General features: G+C 52.7%; 1 protein-coding gene across 1 annotated transcript; it reads right to left on the reverse strand.

Moving 5' to 3' along the window:
* Window positions 1–10,994: 10,994 nt before the first annotated feature.
* Window positions 10,995–14,054, reverse strand: LOC311613405 (hydroxycarboxylic acid receptor 2-like). Its single transcript, XM_084867303.1, has one exon. It carries the CDS (start codon window positions 13,371–13,373, stop codon window positions 12,255–12,257), a length of 1,119 nt encoding a protein of 372 aa, XP_084723429.1. The 5' UTR covers window positions 13,374–14,054; the 3' UTR covers window positions 10,995–12,254.
* Between the last annotated feature and the right edge of the window lie 1,568 nt (window positions 14,055–15,622).

The following is a 15,622-nucleotide window of genomic DNA, read 5'->3' on the forward strand; positions in this document are numbered from 1 at the left end:
ATCGCCTCTCCCACCCCTTCACCGCCACCCTCCATCCCCGTGACTTGCTATGACTTTGACACTCACTTCCTTTGCAATACCACCCAAAGTTATCTTTGTTGACCTGTTTGTTGATTACCTCACTACTCATTTTGTCCCCAGTTCCTGGATCAGCATCTCACATAGTGGGCTCTTAACAAATATGTATGAGCTAGGCCAGTGGTCAGCAAACTCATTAGTCAACCGAGCCAAATAGCAACAGGACAGCGGTTGACATTTCTTTTGAGAACCAATTTTTTTTAAAACTTAAACTTCTTCTAACGCCACTTCTTCAACATAGAGTCGCCCAGGCCGTGGTGTTTTGTGGAAGAGCCGCACTCGAGGGGCCAAAGAGCCACGTGTGGCTCGCGAGCCGCGGTTTGCCGACCACGGAGCAAGGGGAATTTTGACCATGTGCTATCAGGGTGACAGTTTTTTCCTTGAATGTGTCACGATCCCATGAACCAGTGACGGCACCTCCTGACACACAGACAAAAGGGGAAGTGAGCAACACCGACATAAGGAAAGGCACTATATTTAATTCTCATGACTCATACGCATTTCATCATCTCTTGTTGTGAATGAGGTGGCTAGAGTTCCATGCCTTTGACTACTTGGAGGAGAGAATTGTGTTAGTAGCATATGCAGTCTTTTTTGCACGGCTTCTGGTGTGTGTGTGTGGGGGGGAGGCGGGGGGGATTGGGGGCGGGGGGCAGAGATTTGGAAGCTATGTTTATTTGTAAACACATTGGATCCCTCCTTCGGGCAGTTTTGACACGTCTTTTTAAAAATATATATTTTATTGATTTTTTTACAGAGAGGAAGAGAGAGGGATAGAGAGTTAGAAACATGGATGAGAGAAAATCATCGATCAGCTGCCTCCTGCACACCCCACACTGGGGCTGTGCCCGCAACCAAGGTACATGCCCTTGACCGGAATCGAACCTGGGACCCTTCAGTCTGCAGGCCGACGCTCTATCCACTGAGCCAAACCGGTTTCGGCTTGACACATCTTTGAGGAAGAGAGAAAGACTCATTTTGGTGATCATGTCTATTGGGAGAAGCCAACTAAGCCTACAGAGGAGCTTGGGGTAACCAACAGGTTCCTTTTTGGTGAATGATGGTGTCATAGGGACCACAGGCCAGTGGTTACCTTTACAGGCTTATGCTGCGGTATAATAATAATCCTTCTCAAAATCTAGAACCTTCTAGGACCCCAGAAGGCTTAGCTCGTGCCCCTTCTCCGGAGCCTACTCTCTCCAAAGGTCACCCCTTTTGTGACCTTTATCATCATAGATTATTACATTTCCACGGTTTTAATGTTCTATAAATGGGCCGATCTAGAGTCTGAATTCACTATTCGACATTAAAAGGTTCATCTATGACTACTCAACTGGTCATCATTTAAAAAGCGATTAAATGAATAATGAGATTTTTTTTTCCATTTAAATCAAACACAAATTTTGGAAACAACATAAACGTGGTCAGATTACATAACATTAAAAATCTGAATATAAATACTTAATAAAAGATTCATCTATGCTATTCTGTGTAGCAGCAGTTCATTTTAAAAATATATATATATTTTGATTTTTTTAAAGAGAGGAAGGAAGAGGGATAGAGAGCTAGAAACATCGATGAGAGAGAATCATCAGCCAGCTGCCTCCTGCACACCCCGTACTGAGGATGTGCCCGCAACCAATGTACATGCCCTTGACCGGAATCGAACCCGGGATCTTTCAGTCCGCAGACCGACGCTCTACCACTGAGCCAAACCGGTTCCAGCCCATTCATTCTTTATACAATATTTACTCAGTATCCAAATTCCTTAAACTGCTTAAGAGAATCTCTCCTTTGTCTGGCTGTGCGTATGCGTATGAAGCATTAGGATATTCCTTGTATCAAAAGAGATGCGATGAACCAGCAGGAATTGCATTATCACAAAACCACAGCTGTCAACTCATTTTCCCCCAACGTTTTTTATAGACTTGGTTTCTGTTTAAGTCTCAAAAGGATGTATTACTCATAACCCATACTATATTTCATACCTCAAAAGGAGAAGTAGACGTTTATACAATTTCTTTTCCTCCTCCTCAGCTCGTAATGTCACAAGTCCTGGAGTTGATGTTTTTGGTCACATGGAGCCAGAATATCTAGGAAAACGTTTCTCATCAAATGATATAAAAGCATATACTGGTGCTTCTCCCTTTTTTATTGATTGATTGACTTTTTTAAAAATATATATTTTATTGATTTTTCAGAGAGAGGAAGAGAGAGGGATAGAGAATTAGAAATTATCGATGATTAGAGAATCATCGATCAGCTGCCTCTTGCACATCCCCATGTGCCCACAACCAATGTACATGCACTTGACTGGAATTGAACCCGGGACCTTTCAGTCCGCAACCCGATGCTCTATCCACTGAGCCAAACCGGTTTCGGCGATTGACTTTAGAGAGGGGAGTGAAGAGAGAAACATCGGTTTGTTGCTCCACTTATTTTTGCATTCATTGGTTGCCTTTGTTTTGAAGGGAGGGAGAGAGGGAGTGAGAGAGAAACATCTATGTGAGAGAGACATATTGACTGGTTGCCAAATCTGCCCCAATTGGAGGCTGGGGTACATGCCCTTGACTGGAATCGAACCTGGGACCCTCAGTCCACAGGCCGTCACTCTATCCACTGAGCCAAACCAGCTAGGGCCCAATCTTTGGTGCATTTTAATTATCCCCTTGAGTCTATAGAAAAGCTAACGCAGTAACAGATTTCAAAGTGCATAAGAGTAACGGGAGGGACACACCTCAGAGAACAAGGTTCTATTCCTCTTTCCTCCTCCTTTCCTGGCAGTGGGCCCCCAGCAGCCCCCGCCCCCCGCCAGGAGGGAGGCGTCCTTCAGTCTCTGCTCCGTGTCCTCTCCCCGCGGCCCTCGGAAAGTCAGCAGGAGTCTGTGTTTTGGTTTCTTCTTTTATTTCAGCCCATTTGCTCCTTGTTTTGGAAATACCTCACATTCCAGGCGAGTCAAGTCTTCTGGAACAACAGCTCACCTCTTTCTAGACAGGACCAGGGACGGTTAGCAGTTCCCAGCGGAGTGGAAAAACACCGCCGCCAGACGGAGGCCAGAGAGAGGAGCCCCCTCCCCCGGCCCCGGGGAGTCCCTGCGGACCCGGCTCCGGTCACTGTCACCGGGAGGCTCCCTGCCAGCACCTGCCTCCGCGAGCAGAGATACAGGATCCATCTCCCTCCCTCCGCCCGCCCTGGAACAGGTTCTTACCGAGGCGGCTGAAGCCGTTTATTTTCATAGTTGACACATGACACAACGACTTACGACTTAACTGCCAAGAAACACAGGGAGGGCAAGACCCAATCCAGCCCTTCGAGGGCGAACCCCCACGTTAACCTCTACGTGTCCCTAAGAGCCCCCCCAGCCAGCGCCCCGTCCCCCCCAGGGCCTTCCTGCGTGGGCCCGGCAGGAGCCGCAGAGGCCGCCTGGCAGGGCTGGAGCCACAAAGAAGGGAGGGACGGGAGGGGTGGAGAGGGAGGCCCCGTTCTCTGCGTCCTCCCCGTCACAGCCAGGGGCGCAGGGAGGTCACCCCGACTTTGAAAAGGGAGGCGCTCGCCTCCGCCACGGAGGACGGACAGACACCCGCACAGGGACAGGTGGCGGCCTCTCAGGGGCCACGGAAAGCTCTCGCAGCCCCCGAGGAGCCACACGCCTCATGGCGAGGCCAGTGGGCCCCTTGCCTGGAGCTCTCAGCCCGTGGTTGTGTCAGCATTGGCCTGCAGCAGGTCCTCCCTGCGTTTGCAATGCTACCACCGGGGGCACCGCAGGGCGGCTGCGGCCGGCTGCCTCGGGGTATCTCCCTCCCTCTCCCTCTCACTCACACTCCAGGCCTCACCCTGAGAACCAACTGCGATGGAGACTTCTTCACTCTCAGCTGTTTATGAACCGAAAAGCCTTGCCTTCCTTTTCCAGAGCCTTGAAGTACGGATCCAAGTAACAGAAACCCCCACTGGCAGAGGTTGTGAGAAAAGAAGGCAGCCCTAACCGGTGTGGCTCAGTGGATAGGCCATCGGTCTGTAGACTGAAGGGTCCCAGGTTCGGTTCGGTCAAGGGCATGTACCTTGGTTGCGGGCACATCCCCTGTGGGGAGTGTGCAGGAGGCAGCTGATCGATGTTTCTCTCTCATCGATGTTTCTAACTCTCTGTACCTCTCTCTTCCTCTCTGTAAAAAAATCAATAAAATATGCTTTTAAAAAGAAAAGAAAAGATGGCATTTTCTTTGTTTGTTTTTATATATATTTAAATATACTTTATTGATTTTTCACAGAGAGGAAGGAAAAGAGATAGAGAGCTAGAAACATCGATGAGAGAGAAACATTGATCAGCTGCCTCCTGCACACCCCCTACTGGGGATGTGCCTGCAACCAAGGTACATGCCCTTGACCGGAATCGAACCCGGGACCCTTTAGTCTGCAGGCCGACGCTCTATCCACTGAGCCAAACCAGTTTTCGCTAGATGGGCATTTGCTTTGTTGCACACACACACACACGGGCTCCCATAAACATCCTTATCCTTAACGAGTGGCCTTTTATTTCTTTGGGACAGATCCCAGAAGTGGGATTAAAGAGTCCAAGGGCTTGTTTAGTTTCAATGGGGACAGATGCTGCCAGATCGCCTCCCGAAGTGGCTGCCAGCCTTCACGTGTCGGAGCGCGCTCTCTCCTCCACACCCGGCAGCACCTGCCTCTGCGGGCGCCCGTCTCAGGGCCGCGGGGGAGGGAGGTCCCCCAGCCTCCCCCCCGGCCTCTCTGGCCTCTGCCGAAGAGGGGGGTCCTGTTGTGTGTCTGCTGGCCGCTGGGTCGTGGCCGCCTATCGATGGTCTAATTATAGGCCGAGTCCGTTTCCGCAGGGCTCGTTTGTCTTGCTCAGGTCAGTCCGCCAAAGCTCTTTATATGGAGTCCGCTGGTTGTCGGTGGAGCCGCTCGGACAGTGATGGAGAGCACTGGCTCCGGGACGGCGGCCAAGGGTCGCTCAGAGCTCGGCCCCGGCCCCGCGGTGTGGCCTCGGCTGGTCCGTTCACCGGTTCTGCCTCCGTGGGCTCCCCTGTGGGTCGTCACCGTCACCCTCCTCCTGTCACCCCTGCTGCGCAGTGTGTGCTCGGGACACACCTGACTCGGTGCCCGGAGAGCACAGACCGCGGGGCCCGTCTCTCCGCAGCGGCTGTGGCTCTTATTTATGCAGCAGATCTTTTCCCAGCTCCGCCATGGGAGCCGGCCTGATTTATGGCATCGTTTGTCACCCTAAACGTTTAATGTCGACAGAGTCAAATATGTCCGTCTTTTCCTCCCCAGCTCCCGGGTTCCCAGGCTGGGTTACGTGATGAATGTCCTTCCTCCGATCGCCAGAGGCACAGTCCTGCCCCTAAGCGCTCGGTAGTCCCAACTGCTCGGTCCACTTCTTCTCCCCACCCAGTACGATGAGAACTTTAGGACACTTTTTTATTTAAAAAAATTTTTAAAAATATATATTTTATTGATTTTTTACAGAGAGTAAAGGAGGGGGACAGAGAGCCAGAAACATCGATGAGAAAGAAACAAACATCGACCAGTTGCCTCCTGCACACCCCCTACCGGGATGTGCCCACAACCAAAGTACGTGCCCTTGACTGGAACTGAACCTGGGACCCTTCAGTCCGCAGGCCGACACTCTATCCACCGAGCCAAACCAGTTTCGGCTATACCATAGTTTTTGTTGTTTTTTTATCCACTCCCTGATACTGATGGGCAGTTGGGCTGTTTTCAGATCTTAGCTCTTTATAAATAATGCTGCAATGTGTCTGTCACAAGATAGCCAATAAAATAAGTGGCAAAAAAAAAAGAAGTGAATTTTAGAGTGTGTGAATTATACCTCAAATATATTCCCGGAGCTTCAAAGGCTAGACGGGCCCTAGCTGGTTTGCCTTGGTGGATAGAGCATCGGCCTGCGGACTAAAGGGTCCTGGGTTCGATTCCGGTCAAGGGCATGGTTGTGGGCTCGTTCCCAGGGAAGGGTGTGCAGGAGGCAGCCGGTCAATGTTTCTCTCTCACCATTGACGTTTCTAACCCTCTCTCCCTCTCCCTTCCTCTCTGAAATCAATAAAAAAAATATACATTTTTAAAAGCTAGCAGGGTCCCAGGTCCCTAAGCCTCTTTCTCCCGCTCTGTGTCCCTGGCGCCTGGCGGGAGGTGTGGCAGAGCTCATGTTCCACCCCCGGAATGTCTGATTCCAAAGGTCATGCTCCCACCTCTGCCTCCACTCTGGTCTCCTGTCGCCGGGCTGCGACTTTATTCTGTTGATAATTAAAGGTTTTTGAGGTGAGAACGGAGACACAATTCAATTTTTGTTTTAGGAAGACAGTTCTTAGGAGCTTTACGTGAACAATCTCCGTTAGAAGTAGTAACAGCCGATGAAAATATTGAGGAAGTTTTTTGGTTTTTTTTCTGGGTTGACTATACTAATTTTAGTAGTTTTGTTAAACTGTTTTCTTGAGCCCTGGCTGGTGTGGCTCAGCTGGCTGGGCCCCGTCCCATGCACTGAAAGGTGCCGGTTCAATTCCCCATCAGGGCATGTGCTCGGGTGGCAGGCGTTTTCCCCAGGAGGGGGCGTGCAGGAGGCAGCCGATCTATGCTGCACTCTCACTTTGATGTTTCTCTCTCTCCCCCTCTCCCTTCTTCTCTTTCTAAAAACAAATTTAAATACACACACACACACACACACACACACATGTATATACATATATACATATGTGATGACTGAATGTCATTCCATTTTTTAAAAATATATTTTATTGATTTTTTACAGAGAGGCAGGGAGAGAGATAGAGAGCTAGAAACGTCGATGAGAGAGAAACATCAACCAGCTGCCTCCCGCACACCCCCTACTGGGTATGTGCCGCAACCAATGTACATGCCCTTGACCGGAATCGAACCCTGGACCTTTCAGTCCGCAGACAGACGCTCTACCGCTGAGCCAAACCGGTTTCGGCTCATTCCATTTTTAAAAAAATAGGCACATTAGTGCAATGTTTCTCTCTCTCTCTCTCTGTCTCTCCCCATCCCTTCCCCTCTCTCTAAAAATCAATGGAAAGATATCCTCGGGTGAGGAGTTAAAAAAAAATTCAGTTTAATATTGGTCCTTACTTTCTCACGTGGTTTCTTATTAGAGCAAGGGCGGCTTTATCGAGAGGACGACATGTTAGAGGAAGCGTTTGCCTCACCTCTGCTTTGAACTCCTCCTCCAGCCTATCGATAGGCAGTGGGTTCGGGGGAGATGGCTGACCTCCCTCGGTAACGGCTCCTCAAGCCCCACAGGCCCTGCCCCGACGAACTCAGTCCCACCAGCGAGACACCCGCACGCCTCTCGTTTCCTGCTTCCCAGACACCGCCATTTCCATCCCCACTCAGAATGCTATTTATTTAATTTTACCCTTTAATCACAGTTTACATACACACATACACACATACATTTTTTTAAAGGCACGTTAGCTGGCTTCACCCCGAGCCCGGGGAGACGGGCAGAGAGGGAGCAGTTGGGCAATGTTTGCCGATGGAAAGCCAGCCCGCCCCGCTTGCCGCTCTCCTCCTCGCCCTGAAGCCGCATTTCTCTGCTGTGCAGCACCGCGGGCCGCCTGCGCAATCCCGTCCGGATTTACAGGCGAAACGTGGCTGTAACTAAACACACACAGCTCTCCGCCGAGCTCTCCGGCCGCTGGCTGGCCGAGGTGGGCAGGGCGGGGCGCAGGCAGGGTCACAGCGGTGCGTTGTTGGGCTATTATTAATTAGTGATTGGATTGTTTCCCATAGGAACAATGGTAAACGTACTTTTTAAAAAATCCTCACCCAACGACATTTTCCCACTGATTTTTAGAGAGAGTGGAAGGGAGAGGGAAAGACAGAGAGAAACTTCGACGTGAGAGAAACAAACACATCGATGGGTCGCCTCCTGCACAAACCCTGACCAGGGCCCGGGCTGGGGAGGAGCCTGCCACCGAGGTACGTGCCCTTGGCCAGAATCGAACCCAGGACCCTTCAGGCCACAGGCAGACGCTCCACTGAGCCAAACTGGCCAGGGCAGGAAACTTACTTTTGTCCCACCCTTTATAAGGAAGATGATCAGATACTATTAGTCTTCTTTTTAAAAAAACAAAACTTTTTTTTTTACTTGTAAGTAATCCTCACCCAATGATATTTTTTCCATTGATCTTTAGAGAGAGATCAATAATAAAAAATAAAAAAGATTTTTTTTAAATATATATATTTTATTGATTTTTTACAGAGAGGAAGGGAGAGAGATAGAGAGTTAGAAACATCGATGAGAGAGAGTCATCGATCAGCCGCCTCTTGTATACCCCCAACTGGGGATATGCCCGCAACTAAGGTACATGCCCTTGACCGGAATCGAACCTGGGACCTTTCAGCCCCCAAGCCGATGCTCTATCCATTGAGCCAAACCGGTTTCGGCAAAAAATAAAAAAGATTTAAAAAATATATATATATAAACACACACACTGAGTGGCCAGATTATTGTGATCTCTGAATGCAAAATAATCTGCCCACTCAGTGTATATCCTATATAATAAAAGGCTAATATGCAAATTGTCCCCTCAACCAGGAGTTCGACCAGCAGGCAGGCCGGCCAACAGCCCATGTCCCCTCCCCCTGGCTAGGCTGGCCGAATCCCACCCATGCATGAATTCATGCACCGGGCCTCTAATACACACACACACACACACACACACACACACACATAAATACTGAGTGGGCAGATTATTATGCGTTCAGAGATCACAATAATCTGGCCTCTCAGTGCATATATTTTTTAAAGTGTTGCAGACAGAGCTGAAGCCCCGCCTTCCATCCCCTTCCCCTCCCTCCTCCAGAAATGATCTGTATCCTGTAGTTGCTGTGCCTCCTTCTCAGCCATGACTTCTGTTCTATTGCGTATTGATGCCTCCAAAATCACCATGGCATCTGGATGAGCACGTCTGAGTCACTCACATAAAGGCTGCCATGTTGCATGTGTCTTTCCGCACCTTGCTCTTTGCTCTGGGTGTTAGGCTCCAGACTCAGTCCTATCGACACAAGCTGACGTTCCCCATGGCTTCAGGATTGCACTGAGTGCCGGTATTACTGTGTGCCTAATCCCCTGCTGGCGGGCACGCAGGTTGTTTTCTGGTTTTCACTGCTGCAAAAACGTTGCAATGAAAACCCCTTGAGAGACTGTGGCTTCTTAAAAAAAAAAAAAAAAAAAAAAAATATATATATATATATATATATATATATATATATATATATATATAATTGATTTTTACAGAGAGGAAGGGAGAGGGATAGAGAGTTAGACACATGGATGAGAGAGACTCATCGATCAGCTGCCTCTTGCACACCCCCTACTGGGGATATGCCCGCAACCAAGGTACATGCCCTTGACCGGAACCGAACCCAGGACCTTTCTGTCCGCAGGCCGATGCTCTATCCACTGAGCCAAGCCGGTCTCGGCTTGACCTTTTTCCTGGAGAGTGGTTTGAGTTCCCTCAGATTCTCTCCTCTGGGAATCTGGCCTGGGAGAACCGGGACGGAGGGCGGAGTCCCGTCCCCGGGAAGAGCCGGGTAGGAGGGCCGGGAGCTGGTCTCCTGCAGCCGCCCGGCCTGGCTTCCCTCTCCCTCTGCTCTGTGAGGAGCGCCACCATCTCTCCCCTGCGCGAACTTGGTTTCCGTTATTTGCATCCTTATGGGCCTCGAGTTAAACAATGATAAAAAGGCATCTTCCGCCAGGCCAGGGTTGCTCAGTGGTTGAACGTCAACCCGTGAACCAGGAGGTCCCCGTTCCGTTCCGGTCAAGGGCACATGCCTGGATCACGGGCTCCATCCCCGATGGGGGTCCTGCCAGAGGCAGCCCATCCGTGATTCTCTGTCATCACTGACGTGTCTGTCTCTCCCTCCCTCTCTGAAAATATATGAGAACAAATGTTTTGTTTTTAATATATTTTATTGACTTTTACAGAGAGGAAGAGAGAGGGATAGCAAGCTAGAAACATTGATGAGAGAGAATCATCGATAAACTGTCTCTTGCACACACCCCACTGGGGACATGCCCACAACCAACGTACATGCCCTTGACCGGAATCGAACTCGGGACCTTTCAGTCTGCAGGCCGAACAAGTTTCGGCAGAACAAATGTTTTTTAAAAAGTGAATGGAATGGCCCTAATTGGTTTGGCTCAGTGGATAGAGTGTCCGCCTGCGAACTGAAAAATCCCAGGTTCAATTCCGGTCAAGGGCATGTACCTTGGTTGCGGGCACGTCCCCAATAGGGGGTGTGCAGCAGGCAGCTGATCCATGTTTCTCTCTCATTGATGTTTCAAACTCTCTATCCCTCTCCCTTCCTCGTTGTAAGAAATATATATATATATATATATATTTATTTTTTTAAGTGAGCAGAATGAATGAGCAAATGCACCGATGTGAGCTGCTGGGAGCAGGTTGGAACGGCTCTCCCCGCTGACTCACCCGCGGGAGGAGAGGGAGCCCTCCTCTCCCTGGCTCCTCTCTCCCGGCTCCTCTCCTCTCCTCTCTGCGGCTTCCTCTGCAGGCGCCTCTGCCTGAGACTTTCCCCCCGGGAGCGGGTGGGAGAACCAGATCGGCAAAGCGCTCTGAAAGCACGCAGACCGCGGGAGAGGGAGGCCGTTCGGCTGGGAGCCGGCACGTCTACGTTTCTTATCTGCATCCAGGTCAGGGCGTGAGAGGGAACCCGTCTGTCTTGCTACAGAACCGAGGAGGGACCGAAGCTGGAAGTGAAACTTGGCCGGATCGCAGGCTCAGACCGGACGGCTACCTTCCGTGGCCGCGGTGGAACCGAAACCAGCCCACGGGAAGCCCTGTCTGCCCGCTTCTGCACAAACCCCAGGCTGGCCGGCGCCTTTTTTTTAAATTTTATTGAGTTTTTTATTGACTTTGTTGGGAAAGAGGGAGGGGGGAGACATTGGTTAATACAATTATATAGGTTTGGGGTGCCGATCCCTTTTTGAAACACACACATACCAAGAGCGACATTCACCCAAATCTTAACGCAAGGGCGGACTGCTCTGACCACTCCCGTCTGTAACCGTCCTCCCGGACGGAGTGTTTGTCACTTGTGCCCTGGCCCGCCCGCCCGCCCGGCCCCGATGCCCATGGAATTCTGTCTCAGCGTCCTGGGCCCTCTCCCGTTACAGGATTCGGTATTTTTTTTTTCTACCGGGACACAGTTCACGGCCCACAAAGGTCCCCGCTTGAGCAAGCGGGCGGCCCGGTCTCTGTGAACTGTCACCCAGACACATGCAGCCCGGACCGCGTCCCGTGTCCAAGCTTCCTGGCGAGGCGGCTCTCTCACCAGGACGGAGACACGAGCAAATGGGCCCCCGCGGCCGGCCTCTGCCTTCTAATGACAGAAGCAAACAGGCGGGAAGCCGCTCTTCCCTGATGCCGGTTTAACGAGTGCAAACAGGAGGGGAAGGAGTCCTTGCGGGCGGGGACCACGTGCCATTTCCTTCCCCTCGGTCACGCCGGCTCTCCGGGGCCGGCCCCCTCTTACCGCCGCGGGAGCTCGGTGGTGACCAAAGTTCCCGTCTCTCTGCCGTGTCCCGGAGCTCGGCCGGAGGAGGCATCGGTGCCGGGACCCCAGGTGCCCGAGGCCTTGAGAAACGGTGCCCGGCTCCCGCCGGAACGCAGCTCCTCTCCGGTCCCTTCCTTCTCCTTCTCCCAGCCAGAGCCGGGAGCAGGCCGGGCCCCGGGGGCTGGGAACCATCCCCGTCCCGGGAACAGGCCGGGCCCCGGGGGCTCAGAACCATCCGCGTCCCGGGAACAGGCCGGGCCCCGGGGGCTCAGAACCATCCGCGTCCCGGGCAGGCGAAGGGCAGACGCTCAGGAATCCCAGGTGCCGGTAGGTGGGCGTCTCTGTGGCCCCCACTTCTCTGGGCAGGAACCCCGGGCGGTTTTGGCGTCCTCAGTCCTGCAGGTGTCCGGGAGGCAGCGGACCTGTCACTCTCCATTCCTCCGAGATCGCTGCCGCCCCTGCGCCTACACGGTTCCTCTCAGCCAGTTCTCCCGGCCGGGCCGGGCCAGGAGGCCGCCAGCCAGCCCGCCGGGCCTCCTGCCGTTCCTCCGGGCACCGGCCACGCCCGGGCTCCTCCGGGGAGCTGGGTTCTCTCTCCTCTCAGCTCCTTAGCGAGAGGCCGCGGCCGTCGGATACGAGGGGGGGCTCCAGGGCTCCCCGGCCTCGGCCATCAGGGCGCCGGGCACGCTCCTGGACGCGCCCAGGTCCCCCGTGAGCTCCACGCTGGTGCTCCGGTTGGTGTCCGGCAGCGGCGGCCCCTCCGGCTTCTTCCCGCGGAGGCAGCGGCGGAGGAGGGCGGAGAAGAAGCCGGGGAAGGACGGGCTGGAGAAGTAGTACACGAGCGGGTCCAGCATGCTGTTCATGTAGGTGAAGCTGAGGGTGATGAAGAAGGCCAGGTCCACGGAGGCGTAGGCCCCGCAGTCGCCCTCGCCCGCGAGGCCCGTGGTGTACAGCAGCCAGAAGATGCGGACGCGCACGGCCACGCTGGGCAGGAAGCAGAGCACGAAGACCACGGCCACCACCAGGATGAAGGTGATGGCCCGCTTGATCTTGGCGTGCCGGTCCATCTGCCGCCGCCGCAGGCTCCACACGATGCGGGCCGTGCAGAAGAGGATGATGCCCAGGGGCACGAGGAACTCCAGCAGGAACATGGCGTCGTGCCAGCGGAAGGTGTAGCAGATGCTGAAGCTGCTGCACAGGTAGGCCTCGTCGTTCTTGACCAGCATGTCCCGGTAGAGCAGGTGCACCGTGAGGCCGATGGTGAGGGCCCACAGGAGGCAGGAGACCACGGCCGCGGTGCGGTTGGAGATCTTGTTGAGGGCGTGGTGCGGGTGGACCACCCGGAAGTAGCGGTCCACGGCCACCACGGTGAGGAAGATGATGCTGCCCTGGCGGTTCATGGCCAGCATGAAGAGCATCAGCCGGCAGGGCACGTCCCCGAACTTCCAGTCCCACTTGCGCATGTAGTTGTCCATGAGGAAGGGCAGGCAGATGATGAGCAGGAAGTCGGCCACGGCCAGGTTGAAGAGGAACACCCGGCTGGACTTCCAGGGCTTGAGGTGGAAGCAGAAGATCCACAGGGCCAGCCCGTTGCCCAGGAGCCCGAACACGAACTCCAGCCCCAGCACGGGCGGCAGGACGTTGGCGATGAAGTCATCCCGGAACACACAGCAGTTCTTGCCGTGGATCGGCAGAAAGTTCGCCTCCGAGTGGGGGTGCGGATGCATGCGGGGCGGCGGGCGGGCGGGCGGGCGGGCGGCGGCCGCGGGGAGCGCTCACCTGGCTGGGGACGGAGGTGTGTGCCGTGTGTGCAGGACGGCGCCTCGCCGGCCGCCTTTATGTCACGTCGGGATGTTGAAATAGATGACTGAATGGTTACCAGGAAACTACGAAATCGCAAACGCTAAAAAAAAAAAAAAAAAAAAAAAAGCCGGCAAGGCTGTTAGGCAACCCGCCGCCGTTTGCATAAATAAATAAGCAATGAAAATCCCCCGGGCAGACAGGAACCCACAAAAGGTTCTCCACGTACAGGATAGGTTTGGGCAGGCCACCTGTCGTGTGGGCAGTGACGGGGCTGCGGACGGGCATCCCTTTGCAAGCCCGGCGGCCGCCTGCTGCCGGCGGGAGGGTGACTCACCGCAACCCCAACCCCAACCCTAACCCCAACCCCAACCCCAACCCCAACCCCAACCCCAACCCTAACACCAACCGTGGCGTTGGCTCACAGCGCCCAGGGATTGACCGACGGTGCCCAGCAGCCTGGTTTGCCAGACGCTGTCAGCAGGGGACGAAACCCCCGCCTGCCCCTGAGGGAGGGGCAGCAGGTTGCGATGTGCACCTGAGTGAGGGGGCATCACCTGTGTATGAGGACACAGGAGTGGGCGTTGGGTCCCTGTGCTGTCTTCTCGGTCCAGGCGTGGGCTGGCTTCTCCAGAACGCCGCGGTGAATTTCTACTTTTGCAAAAGAAAGAAAAAAAAAAAAAAAGGAAGAAGAAGAAGAAGAAGCAACTTGGGAGCAGCACAGAGTTTTCTAAGACGGCGGGAGCCGCGCCAGGCGTGTGGACCAACCAGGCGAGGCTTTGGCTCCTGTCAGATTTTGATACGCTTCCCTGCCCCGGTGATTTATGTCTGGGTACGTGATCTTTTGAAAAACATGCCCGAGCTTTGCGGGCGAGAGCAGGCTGAGCGTCTCAGCCAAATCGAGCAGAAGGTGCAGAGGGTTCCTGTGTACCCCCGTCCCCACCCGGCCTCCCCCGCTTAGCGCGTGATATTTTAAAAGCCCCCGCCTTTTATTTTTGATAATTGCACTCGGAGTGACAGGACCTAAGGGGACTTTGCACTCTTGGTCCGAAGCCGGTCTCCGTTTCACGCACCGTCTCTTTGCTCTTCGGCATAACTGGGTGTAAGGCCACGGAACACTCCTGCCCCGTGACGTTTGGGTCTGTCCGCGTCTCGCTTGGCGCCAAGTTTCTAAGTTGCTTCTCCTTGGAGTTGGAAATAGGAAAGTTGCCCAGCTGGCGGTGGCTCAGGGGTTAAGCCTTGACCTGTGAACCAGGAGGTCACGGTTCGATTTCCAGTCAGAACACAAGCCCGGGGTGCAGGCTCGATCCCCGGTGTGGGGCGTGCAGGAGGCGGCCGATCAATGATTCTCTCTCTCTCTCTGAAATTAAAAAAAAAATAGGAGAGTTGTTCCTTCAGTTGTATGCCCACGTTCAGCAGTAGAGGTTGGTAGACTCTCAGTGGTATTGGGTCGGCAACTAAGTAATTGCGGATTTTTTAAAGAAAATCAAAGACAATTTTTTCATGGAACTAAATAACTTTATTCTGTAATGTATTGCCTATTTTGATCAATGACCTTTTGCCATCTTTCAGGCAGCATCATAATCCCACGTTCAAAAAACTTCTGGTTTTTATTAGCAAAAAACTGAATCAGGTACGATTTGACATCATCATCATTTTTGAAATTTTTACCATTCAAGGAGTTTTGTAAAGATCGAAACAAAAAGTAATCAGATGGTGCAAGGTCAGGACTATATGGTGGATGTGGCAAAACATCCCAACCAAGCTCCATTAATTTTTGCCGAGTGACCAAAGATGTGTGTGGCCTTGCATTGTCATGATGGAATACAACACCTTTTCGATTTGTCAATTCGGGCCGCTTTTCTTCAACTGCATTGTTTAATTTCGTTAGTTGTTCAATGTAGACATCAGAATTGATCGTTTGGTTGGGTGGTAAGAGTTCAAAGTAGACAATTCCTTTGTAATCCCACCAAACTGATAACAAAACCTTCTTTTGATGAATATCAGCTTTTGATGTTGTTTGAGTTGGTTCACCTGGCCTGCTCCACGATCTTTTCCGCTTGATATTGTTGTAAACAACCCATTTTTCATCGCCAGTTATCAGTCGTTTTAAAAATGGATCATTTTCATTACGTTTCTTTAGCAAATTGCAGCTGCTAATGCGTTGCGTTAACTG

This window comes from Pipistrellus hanaki (genome assembly GCF_964339955.1).
Source record: "Pipistrellus hanaki genome assembly, chromosome: 19".
NCBI lineage: Eukaryota > Metazoa > Chordata > Mammalia > Chiroptera > Vespertilionidae > Pipistrellus > Pipistrellus hanaki.

Bases quoted from the DNA above. Each gene is read 5' to 3' on its own strand.
- LOC311613405 (XM_084867303.1), bottom strand. From the start codon at position 13,373: ATGCATCCGCACCCCCACTCGGAGGCGAACTTTCTGCCGATCCACGGC.